General features: G+C 41.6%; 1 protein-coding gene across 17 annotated transcripts in view; it reads left to right on the forward strand.

Moving 5' to 3' along the window:
* The first annotated feature begins 4,406 nt into the window (after positions 1 to 4,406).
* The window catches only part of LOC102945325 (nuclear receptor coactivator 5), a 33,109-nt gene continuing 24,260 nt past the window's right edge, over positions 4,407 to 13,255 (forward strand). For 5 of the 17 annotated variants that reach the window (XM_037877726.2, XM_043526198.1, XM_043526204.1 and 2 more), the window contains exons 1-3: positions 4,456 to 4,651; positions 8,577 to 8,643; positions 12,852 to 12,884. In XM_037877726.2, coding sequence (XP_037733654.2) covers positions 4,459 to 4,651; positions 8,577 to 8,643; positions 12,852 to 12,884 — 293 coding nt within the window. In that variant the 5' untranslated portion in view covers positions 4,456 to 4,458. Of the gene's footprint in view, positions 4,652 to 4,709; positions 5,139 to 7,291; positions 7,766 to 8,576; positions 8,644 to 12,851; positions 12,885 to 13,255 lie in introns of those variants that run through there. The other 12 variants (XM_037877728.2, XM_043526205.1, XM_043526201.1 and 9 more) reach the window with 8 other exon arrangements.

Raw genomic sequence — 13,255 nt, forward strand, 5'->3', positions numbered from 1 at the left:
GGTTAGATTAGATGATCCCTGTGGTCCCTTCTAACCATATGATTCTGTGAACACCTATTATATTGGCACACTGACTGTATGTTTAATAGGTTCCTGTTTAAATATGTAGTCCAAAAAGCGATATAACTTATTTTGGTAACTTTATTTTACCATCAAACCTCAGTCTTGTTTTAGTGTTGCAAGTAGGTTTGATTAGTCACGAGGATTAATGAGTTGATGTCAGCCTTCAATATATGTAGTAAAAATAACAAAGTTGAAATGCCCCCTTTGAGTAATGTCAAAACTCCACAGCGAGAGCCTAGTTTTCAGGATCATTTGAAATTATGTTTAGTTTACAAAGAAGACACTTTCAACACACAGCAGGGATCAGAGCAACTTACATGTGCCTGTACAACCATGTAAAGTAGTGGCCTGTGCAATGACTAGGGAATGCAAAACAAAAACCAAACTCCCTGTATTTTTTATGTATGGATTTGATTTTTTCAAAGCCAACAAGGTGGAAATTCACACAGATGTATTCCTTTTCTGTCTCCCATCTGCTTGTGAAAGATATTAATCATTGTCAGGAATAGCAAAGTGTCTGGACCACATCTACCGTTCCAAAGAAGCATGCTACTACGGACCCAAAAAGCCAGCCTCATGGTTTTGACCTGCCAGGCAGACTTTGGACCACATTGAACTGCATCCGAATAAACCATGGAAGATGAAACTACTTGTGGAAAATCAAAGACTCCCTTTCATGCAATTGCGATGAGAACATCCAACCCATCCAATCATAATGCAGTGCCTCAAATGTGGATTCAAAGGTGAATTGGGTGATACCCATGACATCACAGAGGAGGCCTTGAAATGGTTTATGGATATACAACTGCATCTATAGAATGATGTTCTGCAGATGCTGCCATATGCTTGGGAGAGAGGACAAGCATTTGAAGAGTAGAGAAATTATAAAAATGCTTGGCTGCTACCTCTACACTATCATGAAAGATGCCTGAGTTTAATCTGGATTACTTGTTTGCTCTTTAAATGTAACACTCAGAAGATGGCTTGTTGATTTCTGCTTAGAAAAGACAGTGGCCAACAGCAACTTTTAAAGTTTACATTTTCCTAGGGCTGGGAGTCTCTCTTGAACTATTAGCGGTCAGCTCTCATGGCCTCCTCTGACTTTATTAAAATTGTTGCTGCTCCTACAAAAATGTTGGTGCTTGGCCTAATCCCTTTCTCCCATACATACAGCAAGGTTTTCTAGTTAGTGCCACATTTTCCTTGGACCAGTTCAGAAGGTGAGATCTCTAAACCATGCCACATACATCTAAAATAGCATTACCTGCTTTGTCTTTAGTTCCATAATAATGGGGTTGGAGTGGTGTCCTGTATCAGTCAAAGGGAGAAAATTGGGTACTTAGAAGGTAAAGGGGAGCCCCTACAGATGCAGATTCGACATAGGGAGAAGTGAGTGCTTAGTGAATGAAGGGTGTTCCCCATACTGACTACGCCCTAAGAGTAGATTATGGGGCTGGAAGGTAGAAGAGAAGACTGCTTTGCACTGTCCTTAATTTTCTGATATTGAGAATGGAGAAGAGATGGATGCTGTTGTTGGAGAGTCCTGTGAGATATACAAATGTCAAATATGACATGAATATATTGTTGATAACTATAGGTTGATTCTTCTGGTCTTTAAATCAGAAAAGAAATACTCTTTCCTCACTAAAGACAACTAAGGCTAAAAAATGTACCTTTGTTTACTCCACCTCTGTTTGTCCAGAATAGAAGACCAACAATACACTCCTTAAACTTGTGAGACACATTGTCTAAGGTCTACACAGGGAAATTGACTGGAAATTTTTGACTGGAAATTTCTGACATCTCTCTATCTATGATTAATTATCTTGTTCCTTCACTACTGTATAATGTCTCTTCTGTTTTAAGCCCTGAAGGATGTGAAATGAAAACCATGAGATATAATCAAGGAATGTATGGACTATGTCCACTAAATTTAGAGGAACTGTAAAAGCTTTTTGTTTTTCTAAATGATTGTTAGATTCTAGAAGTGATATAAATTGTGTGGAATGAGAATGAAAAAGAATATTGAAAGATATAAGCACCTACTCTGTGTATGCATTTAAAATATTAAAATAAATTACTTAAAGGGGACATTCCAATTAATAGTCTGGGTTAATTCAGGAAGACAGTAATTGAAATTAAAAAAAATAAAAAGCCTCCGAAAAGAAAAGGATAAAAGACATGTGTTATACACCATTGCCATCTACTGGATATCAAGGTAAGTAGCATAGAAACTGAGGGAGCAGAAAAGTGAGAGTCTGACAAATGTCCAGTACAAAATAAGTGACTTGCTCTCCTCCAATTAAAACTGAAACAGTGGAACCTCAGTGTGGAACTTCAGAGTTTGCTGAACCCATCAAAGAAGCTGCAGAACCCTGTAGTGCTATTGGATGCTTATACCAGCCAATAGCCTTTCCATTCTCTTAAGGTTACCAGGATTAAGAAGAAACTTTGTTTCAGAGATTGTATTTCTCTGTGTTCTTTAATGTAAGTAACTGAAAGTTATCTTGCTGCATCTGCAGTCTTTCTGTTGATGCCCCAAGGAACTATATTTTGTGATTTTAACAATGTATTGTTATGTTATATTGTTAAAATATGTTAAACAATGTTTAACAATAAGAACGGCCATACTGGGTCAGACCAAAGGTCCACCAAGCCCAGTATCCTGTCCTCTGACAGTGGCCAATGGCAGGTGCCCCAAAGGAAATGAACAGACAGATTATCATCAAGTGATCCATGCCCTGTCCCCCAATCCCAGCTTCTGGCAAACAGAGGCTAGGGACACCATTCCTGCCCATCCTGGTGAATAGCCATTGATGGACCTATCATCCATGAATCTATCTAGCTCCTTTTGAACCCCATTATAGTATTGGCCTTCACAACACCCTCTGGCAAGGAGTTCCAGAGGTTGACAGTGCGTTGCATGAAAAAATATTTTCTTGTGTTTGTTTTAAACCTGCTACCTATTAATTTCATTTGGTGGCCCATTGTTCTTGTATTATGAGAGTATATATATGTTTCTCCTTGTAAATCCAAGTAAATTGGCCTAAGAGAACCTCAAAGAAAACTTTTTCTAAACTATTTCTTTTGATGCTTTAAACTAGTACCCTTCAAACCAAACACTAGAAATAACAGGGACACCATTCATAAGAGTGCCTTAAGACCAACTACGTTTTTACTCCTTAGCAAATTACTTGAAGTATGATAAATGTATTATTAGAAATACTAAAGAATGAAAAACTGATGATTTTAAGTAATAAGAAATCTTGGTGATTTTTATTGTTCTATGGTATAACTGCTTGTGCTTGATCTCAATGCCATCTATGTCCATTGCCTTCAGGATAGTGTGTGGTAGGCTAATATCCAAACTTAATCTATTAAACTGTTGATTATATACCAAAGTGGTTCTTGGTCAATTAATACAGTATATTGATTGATTAAGAGTAACTAAGGTCCAGATCCTCAGAGGTGCTTAGGCTCCTAACTTCCATTGTAATCAGGACACTTACCCAGATCCTCAAAGGTATTTAGGCTACTAACTTCCATTTAAATCAATGGAAGTTAGGAGCCTAAATACCTTTGAGGATCTGGATAAGTGTCCTGATTTGAAAAGTATTGTTCAAGGCAAAATTTGACCTAAAAATAATCTAGAACTAACATTAGTAATCTAACACTCTATGGATTCAGTGATGAGCAATTATCCAGTTAAATTCCATTCAAATATTGGCTATAATGTTTATCAAATGAGCAAATATAGTTTGTAAAATGTCGACTGTAGAAAACTGGCACCTCAACAAATTCATAAATTTGATCCCTATTCACATATACAATCATCCTACATAGAAACCAGGACATCACAGAGGGGATGGGAAGAGATGGGAGGGGAGGTCCCTCCCAGTAACCAGGACCACAAAGGGATGGGGGTTTGGGGGGAGACAGGTGACTGAAGGGTATCCCATGGTACCCAGGGCTTTACAGAGTGGAATGGGGAGATGAGTTGCCTTGAACCTAACTGGGTGAGGAGAGGTGCTGGCAGAGGTTCTGTTGGAAGTCGGGGTCCCATGGGGGAGAGGAGAGATGGGAGCTGGGAGGGGTCCCCAGTGTAAATGGGGTCCCACAGAGGGAGGGATGGGGAGGGATGGGTGCTGGGAGGGGTTCCTATGGTGACCAGGGCCCCAGAAGGGGAGGGATGGGTGCTGGGAGGGGTCCCCATGGTAAGTGGAGTCCCACAAGGGGAAGGAAGAGATGGGTGCTGGGGCGGGTTCCCATGGCAACCACGGTCCCACAGGGGGCGGAGGAGAGAAGGTGGCTCCACTGGTTCTCTCTGGGGCACAGTTCCCCGGAACCACCAACAGGGGCCACTGTGGCGGGAGGCTGCAGCCGCTGCTGGCCCCGATGCTCCCTCTTCTCCTGGCAGCGAGGGGGAAGGGGCGGTGCTTCCACTTCGCCCCAGCCAGCCTCCGGCAAACCGGCCGCCGTTGCTTTGTGCGCGAGGAGCGGAGCGGAGGCGGCGGCTGCTGCGTGGAGTCCCCCAGCCGTGAGTGCGGGGCTCCCAGGGCCTGCCGGGCCGCGGCCGAGAGCGGGGCAGGTCGGCTGGGTCCTGGCGGGGGTGCTGGCTGGCGGGCCTGCTGGGGGGCGCACTGGGGAGCTGGAGCAGGGGCTGTCCGCCCTTCTCTGGAGCCCAGCCCGGCGCAGCGGAGGGGGGGCCGGTCCCCTATGCGCCCTGTCTCTGGGTCCCGCCCGAGCTCGGGATGCTGCGGGGAGCCCTGAAGAGCTGGCGGGTGTGAAACCTTCCGCCTCTACTTACGTTGTGTGTGCAGAGCATCCTCTATCCCCAGGCCCTTTCCGCCCCCGACCCGCAGCCATCTCAGGGCTGGAGGGAGCCGGCTGGCGCGGTAACGGGCTTGGGCTCCTGCCTTTTCTTTAGCGAGCATTGAATGAGTGCTGCCGTTCAGTTAGTTCTCTCTCTTTAACTGTATGTTTCCGCCCATTTGTTAAGCCAAGCAGAGATGCATCAATTTGTTTCTCTCCTTTTATATTGCACCGTTCTGAGATCCATTGAACTTGGCACCTCTGTAAGTATTAGGCTTATTCAATTGAGCTAACATGATAGAAAAATACACCTTTTCCCCTGTCAAGGTGGGGGCTTGGTGTCTAGAATGCTGCTGTAATCAGGTCACGCTATTTTCATAAACCGTATTTTGAGAATACATCCACGTGTGCACTTATCCAGACCATTTTGCACGCTTGGTTACTTCTGAAATTATGCTGCAAAGCAGCCAGTACTTAGGGTGGCGATACATCTTGTTTTGGCTGGGACAGTCCCTTTTTTAAGCCCTAATCAGTTGGTAAGAGCAAACAGAACAAATGACCACTTGTGTCAAAAAAGTGGGGTCCGGCGGAACATGCATGGGTTCAGGCCAGCCCCACACAGTGTCCCGCTTTCCCTTGGGGAAATATGGTCACCTTTCAGTACTAGACTTGAAATTCATATTGATAAAATGTACAAGTGCTTATTATATATGAATGCTGGAAGTCTAAATACTAAGATGGGTGAACAAGAGTGCCTGTCATTTAAATGAGTATGTTGATATAATGGGTATCATGAAAATTTAATGGAATGAGGATAGTCAATGGGACTCGGTAATACAAGGGCTCAAATATATAGGAATAACACAGTAGGTCGTGCTCTTTGGGGAGTGGCACTAAAAGAAAGCGTAGAGTCAAAATAAAAATCTTAAATTAATCAAATTGTACGTAGGATCTCTGTGAATCGAAATTCTATGCTTGAACAATAAGAGTTTAGTAGAAGGAATATACTACTGACTAGAATGGTGACAATGATTGTGAAATGCTCAGGGAGATTAGAGAGTCTCCAAAGGCAGAAAATGCAATAATAATGGGGGATTTCAACTATTCTCATATTGACTAGGAATGTCACTAGAAGCAGGGAGAACATGAATGAATGCAGCTTGTCCTGGAACCCACATAGGGAGAGGCAATTTTTGATTTAGTCCTAAGTGGAGCACAGGATCTGGTCCAACAGGTAAATATAGCTGAACCACTCAGTAATAGCAGCCATAATGTAATTAAATTTAACATCCTTGTAGGGGGGAAATTGCCAGAGAAACCCACCACAGTAGCATTTAACTTTAAAAAGGAATGCCTGCAAACAACATGCAGACTATTTAAAAACACCATGATAGAGGCTCAAGCTAAATATCCTCCCCCCCAACCCCCTCCCCCAAAACAGTAAGAGGACCAAAAAAAAAATGCCACTAGGGCTAAACAGCAGAGCAAAAGAAGTTGCTAGAGGCAAAATGGCATCTTTTAAAAATTGGAAGTAAAATCTTACTGAGAAAAATAAGAACATAAAGTCTGGCAAGTCAAATGTAAAAGTATGATTAGTCAGTCCAAGAAAGTTTTTGTGTTCTTGGCTAGTTGCTCGTAAAATTTGAACTGCAATTTTTTTTTAAGTACTTCAGAAGCAGGAAGTCTGCCAAAAAGTCGGAGGGGCCACTGGATGATAAAGGTGCTACATCAGGGGTGGGAAACCTTTTTTCCAAGCGACAGAAAAAATCGGTCGCAGGCCACACGTTGCCCCGTGGAGGGCAGTAAGGCTCAGGGCTTCCTCCCCCCGGCAGCAGGTCAAGCCAGCTGTCGCGGCTTCAGCCCGGGGGGCGCGGCGGGGCGAAGGCTCCAGGCTTTCCCTCGGCTCCGGAGTGGGGCCAGAAATGAGGAGTTCAGGGTGTGGGAGGGGGCTCCGGGCAGAGGGTTAGGGTGCTGGAGGGGGTGAGGGTTCCGGCTGAGAGTGCAGGCTCTGGGGTGGGGCTGGGGATGAGGGGCTTGGGGCGTGGGAGGTGGCTCTGGGCTGGGGCCAAGGGATTTGGAGTGTGGGAGTGGGCTCAGGGCACAGGGTTGGGGTGTGGGAGGAGGTTTGGGATGCAGGCTCCGGGAGGGAGTTTTGGTGTGGGAGGGGGCTCAGGGCTGGGACAAGGGGTTGGGTTGGGGTGGGGGTGTGGGGTCTGGGAAGGAGTTAAGGTATGGGAGGGGGTTCCGACCTGGGGCAGGGGGTTGGGGTAGGGGTGTGGGGTCTGGGAAGGAGTTAAGGTATGGGAGGGGGTTCCGACCTGGGGCAGAGGGTTGGGGTAGGGGCACAGGATTTGGGAGGGAGTTAGGGTGTGGGAGGGGGTTCCGACCTGCGGCAGGGGATTCGGGGTGTGGGCTCTGGCCAGGGGACATGCCGGTCACCTCTGGGAGCTGCGCGGAACCAACTGGACTTCTGGCGAGCTGGCACTCGTGGCTCCAGCCCCGCTAGGGGGGCACCGAGGCTCGTGGCTTCCGGCCCACAGCATGGAGACTTGCTGCGAGCCGGATAAAATGAAGCAGCAGGCTGGATCCACGGCCGTAGGTTCCTCACCCCTGTGCTACAGGAGCACTCAGGGAACACAAGGCCATTGCAGAGAAGCTACATGAATTCTTTGCATCAGTCTTTGCTGCAGAGGATGTGAGGGAGATTCCCACACCTAAGCCATTGTTTTTAGGTGACCTGTTTTAGGAATTGTCCAAGTTTGAAGTGTCCATAGAGAAGGTTTTTGAACAAACTGATAAATTAAACAGTAAAGAGTCACCAGGACCAGATGCTATTCACTCAAGAGTTTTGAAGGAACTCAGACATGAAATTGCGGAACTTCTAACTGTGGTATGTAGCCTATCACTTAAATCAGCCTCTGTATCAGATGACTAGAGCATAGCTAATGTAATGCTGGATTTTTAAAAGAGGCTCCAGAGGTGATCCTGTCAATTACAGGTCATGAAGCCTAACTTCAGTACCAAGCAAATTGGTTGAGGTTATAGTAAAGAATAAAATTTAAACAGCTAGATGAACACAATATATTAGGGAAGAGTCAACGCTGCTTTTGTAAAGGTAAATCATTCCTTCTCAAGCTATTAGAATTTTTTGAGGGTGTCAACAAGCATTTGGATAAGGGTTATCCTCTGGATATAGTGTTCTTGGACTTTCAGAAAACCTTTGACAGGCTCCCTCACCAAAATCCCTTAAGCAAAATATGCAGTCATAGGGTAAGAGGAAGGGCTTCTCATGGATCACTAACTGGTTAAAAGACAGGAAACTTCAAGAGTAGGAATAAATTGTCAGTTTTTGCAGTAGAGAGACGTAAATAGCAGGGTCCCCCAAGGATTTGTATTGGGACGAGTACTGTTCAGCATATTCATAAATGATCTGGAAAAGGGAGTGAACAGGGAGCTGGTTTTTACAGATGATTAAAAAAAAAAATTATTCAAGATAGTTAAGTCCAAAGGTTACTGGAAAAACATACAAAGGGATGTCACTCAACTAGAGATGATCCACGAGCTTGATTATTAAATACATTATTTTTTAACAAGTTGCAAGCTGTCAGTTTAAAAAAATTGCAGTGTACTATGGCTGTTTTAAGACTGTTTTCTCACTTCACTTGTGAAGAGAATAAATGCAAAGTATTTTGTTTTCCTAGGAATTAAAATGTCATCTTGGGTTAAGGTTACCAGGGGTCAAGTTCAGAAACCTATTGTGGATAAAAGGTAAAGTAAAATAAATATAAACACTTCAAAATTGTTTCTACAGATACTTGTGAAAACACTAACGCTTATTTTCATATGCGAATCTGAGAATTGTGGTCATTTCACTGTCATTGTTTTAAAATTCAGTCACTTTAAAGAGTTGAATGTCTTTAACAGAACAAACATGCATATATAAAGAATATATAAAAAGGGAAATAGAAACAGTCACACCCAATTCTACTTACTATAATTCTATGAAATACATAATTGTATTCTTTAAGGCCCCATTCCTGGGAAGACTTCAGCATATTAACCTGATGCAGTGAGTTGTTCCATTGACTACAGTGGGACTACTTAGTGTGTGAAGTTAATCACATGCTTAAAATTGGAGCCTATGTTTAACATGAATCAGTGATATTTTACTTCTATAATAATAGAAAACAAATTAGCTAAGCATTTAAAAATCAACATATGAACATTTGATATCCTCTGGAAATTGTTACTTTTATCATGTGCATTTTGTGTTATGAAACAATAGATTGAAAGGAACTTTGTAGACAGTATTAGAACTACAATTTGTAAAATTTTCTGAAATGAATATTGTGTATACTGTTTTGTGTCACTTTTCTAATTTATAGAGGAATAAGGAATTATGCTATCCAGTTGTTGGTAGTACTGTACTGTTTGAACACACTCTGAGTACACCGTTCAGATGTCTGTGCGAGTCGGTGTTCAAAAACATTCCTAAAATATTGTGCTTGGACAACACATTTTCAATCAGTCAGTTACATTTTCAATTCTAACTTCTATGGGGTGAAATTCACACCTATGCCAAGGACTAGCAAAAAGTCTATGTACCACTTCAATCCCAGTTAATGTCCAAAAGCAGTCTTTACATCCTATGAGAACTTAAGTGGTACACAGACCTTTTGCTGGTCCTCTGTACAGGGGTGAATTTCACCCTTAAGCCCTGATCTTGCAATTTACATCATATGGATGGACTGTTGTGCCCACACAGAGCCATGTTGATTTCAGTGGGGCTCTGTGAGGGTGCAGTAGTTTGCCTACATGCTGTAAAGTGCAGGATCAAGACTTCGAACATTTTTTCATATATATCAATGAGGACTAGTACATGAAAAATAGGTTGTTTTTCAAATTTCATCTCTCTTTGTTTTTGAAGGATGGGGGAGAAATCACTGTGTAAAAGAGGTTTCTTTTTGTGCTTGCATAACAAAAAGCAATCTTACACTGAAATTAAGCATGAGAAATCTCATGCACAATGATAAATTTGACATTCTAGTGGAAGGTCAGCTTGCGACTCAAAGAATTTCATACACTTCTTTCTGTAATTGTTGTTAAACATTTCAAAGGAATGGGCATAATAATTCAGAGCTAAATGGATGAACTGTGAAAGTAGGGAGCTGGGTTCTGTTGAGGAGCCTAGTCTCCAAGAATTGGGAAGCAATAATTCACAGTTTTCTTACAGAGGAACTACTGTCGCTAATTATCAGCCAATGTCCTGAAAGCTTTTGGCCTTCCACCTATTTTCAGTGTGGATATTTGCTTAAGAAAAGGTTAAGGGGTTGGGTGTGGCCTAGGGTTCCCTAGTTTGCTCAAGTGTTGTTATGGCTGAGGTTAAGGTGTCCAATAAAGGACCAAAATGAAACTAGATTGCAACTTGTCTAAATTAAAAGTATATTAAAGCAGAAAAGATGGACTATCTTTACAAAATATCTTTTGAACAGACTTATTCAGGGTAACACAGACATCAAAGCATTCTCATATCAAGGGTAGAGATGGAAAAAATCATGTGCCTGCTCACCAGTGGGAAGCCTTCTCTGCATGCAGAGGCTGAACATCAGTTCTTTGCAGAATTCAAACTTTTTAAAAAACCAGACTGTTTCTAACCAGTTCTGTTGTGAAGATGACCAACTGAACGTAAGCCAATGTGGTGGTTGTGGTTTCCTGAGTCTGCAGTGCCTCATAGCTGTGCCCGCTAGCAATGTAAAATTAACAAGACTAATCTCTCCTATTGGTGTGGGCAGCAATGAAATAGTTGAGAGTATCGGTTTTGGTCTGCTGGCATCTGGCAAAATCTCATCAGCATAAATCAATGCTAGAATTTTTCACAACCCCCCCCCCCCCCCCCCAAATATCAATCAATCTGTGCTGTGGGAGAAGACTAGAGTACCAGAAGCTTTTTCTGTGTTTTTCTTACCCTTGCAGTAGCCAGAGAGCCTCTTTTCCTTTCTAGTATCTAGAAGTTGTTGAAGCTTCACATTTATCAGATAGCCAGATGCTGATATGAAAGCTGGAGCCCAATGCATGAATTCTAGCACTTCCATTACCTATGGCAGGAGGTTGTACTTTACAACATGTGATTCTTCCTGGAGCTCATTGATGTGGAGGCTCTCTACTTATCTTTTGTGTCTATCATTGACTAGTAGGTTTACTCCTCCAGCTAGTAGATATTTAGTAACTTTGTCAATTTTCTGACCTTTGGGACACTAAAAGTCTTGACCTACACCAAGAAGCAATGTTTAGAGCAATGAGAATTGACCCAGGAGGCACTAAGTAAAAACCTATTTCTTTATCTTCAAATCTCATGTAAAAGTTCCAGGATATTTCAAAATGCTGCTGCTTCTTTTTTTTTTTTTTTCTTTTAAACTTAAGCAGTTAAATAGAACCTGACACCATCAGTTGAATTTAAGTAGCTTTTACATTCTCCTATCCAATGCCATTCATTTTAGAATAGTCAAAGTAAATGAAGTAAGACCAAACAGCTGTCCTCATTATACTACCATTGTAGCTTGAAGAATCTGCTTCCTCTAAGTAATACATCTGTCAGTGTAATCCTAGATGTACCTTTCTGCTGTGATGTGTGAAGCCTTATAACTAACAGCCTAAATAGAAAGGCTAGAGTAAATTTTGATTGCTCTGTAATTAAATGCACAGAATATCTGAAACTCAGTGTGTGAAGACCCCTGGATTTTCAGCACAGAATTAGATATGAAGTGTCTTTTCTTTGTGGTACAGAGAGAAAAAAACTCAGTCATTGGTACAGGATCTTTTGGTATCCATTTCTAAATCTCATAGTGGTACTTTGAGCATAATCCAAGAGCATCTGGTAGCAGTGTCTATAGGAGATAATTAGGCTCACTTGTTTCTTACTTTCCTCCTGTGCCAGTCTTGTTATTTCTCTGTACAGTCTACTCTTCTAATGCACCATGTCACTTCTAGTTCTAGTGTTAAAGTTTCAAGCTGTTGTAGAAGTTGTTTGAGACTAGATCTTCAGTCAGGCCCTCTTCTTCATAAGGCCATTTATTTATTATTGCAGCTACTTCATCCAGAAGTTCCGGAGGATTAAGATTATTATCCTAATTTTTGTTCAGTTACACAAGGGTAATTTCTTACTCAATTTCTAATACTTTTCTGAATGGCTTTCTAAATTTCATGTTTAGCAAGCAATTACCTTTATTTCTTTCCAAACTTTCATTTCCCTAAGTAAAATTAATATACAGATCCAAGAATGTCTTTTGGTAAGGAGATCAGAATTTAGGATTTCTTATTTTGGCCAACAGTTATTCTTGCCAGGTGAACAAAATCATATATTTCAAAACCCTTTGAAGTTCGTCATGGAAAGGCCAGCTTTACCAACTAGCTGCATCTGGAAAAAGGGAAATCTTTTTTTAGACAGTAGCAGAGCATCCAACTGGATCATTTTTTGGGTATGTGTATAAATACGTAAAAAAGAATTCCTCTGTACACATCTCTTGATAGAATATTAGAAATAGCAATTTTAGGAACAATCTAATGCCCTGCTATATGGCTTATGGCGTGAGGGATAAAATATAGATTACTAGTGTTAGTAGTTGAATTTCATTTAATCAGTATCGCTAACTCTCCTTTCTTTGCTCTTTTTCTCTTTCTGCAGTTGAGGTGAGTAAGGTTTGCATATGCCTCTGGGTACTTGGGGCCTACAAAAGATAGCTTCAAGGAAAACACCTACTCCAAAAATCAGATTCCTTTACAACACAACATAATTTCCATTTTTTCTTAAGCTTATCATTCGCTCTTTAAAACATTTTGTGATAATCTGAAAGTGTGGTGCATAAGGTCTGTGCTGCTGAAGAAACTCAGCACATTTTACTAATCTTGATTTAACTGCTGTTTTTTTACGGTTTGTCTTCAATATAACTTAATCCAAGCTCTTTTCATTTTGGGTCCAGGCATAGACCCGGATGGATTCCACGCCTTCTGGAGTAAGTAATATGTAACAGATTTATTGAGTTTTTAAGTAGATTATAAAAAGGTGGACTTTTTCTTCATCCAGTTTTGTGTGTAAAAACGCTATTGTGCATTCTATTTGTAAGCGTACACTTGTTTTCCCTTCTAGATGTCTTCATAAGTTACTTCTATCAAAGTAAACAAAACTCCTTTAGTAAATGTTAGAGGGACAATCTTACAGTTTTTGTTCACTTTTTCTTAATGTTTCTTTAGTACTAGCATGAATGAGTTCTTGATTAGTCTTCAGGTCTTCACAATGTGCATATGATTTTTCCCAGTTTATTCTATTCTTACCATTTTCTTTTCCCAAGTAGTGCCTCCTTAGCCTCTTATCTCCCTCTTCATT

Source organism: Chelonia mydas, chromosome 12 (genome assembly GCF_015237465.2).
Source record: "Chelonia mydas isolate rCheMyd1 chromosome 12, rCheMyd1.pri.v2, whole genome shotgun sequence".
Classification (NCBI taxonomy): Eukaryota; Metazoa; Chordata; order Testudines; family Cheloniidae; genus Chelonia; species Chelonia mydas.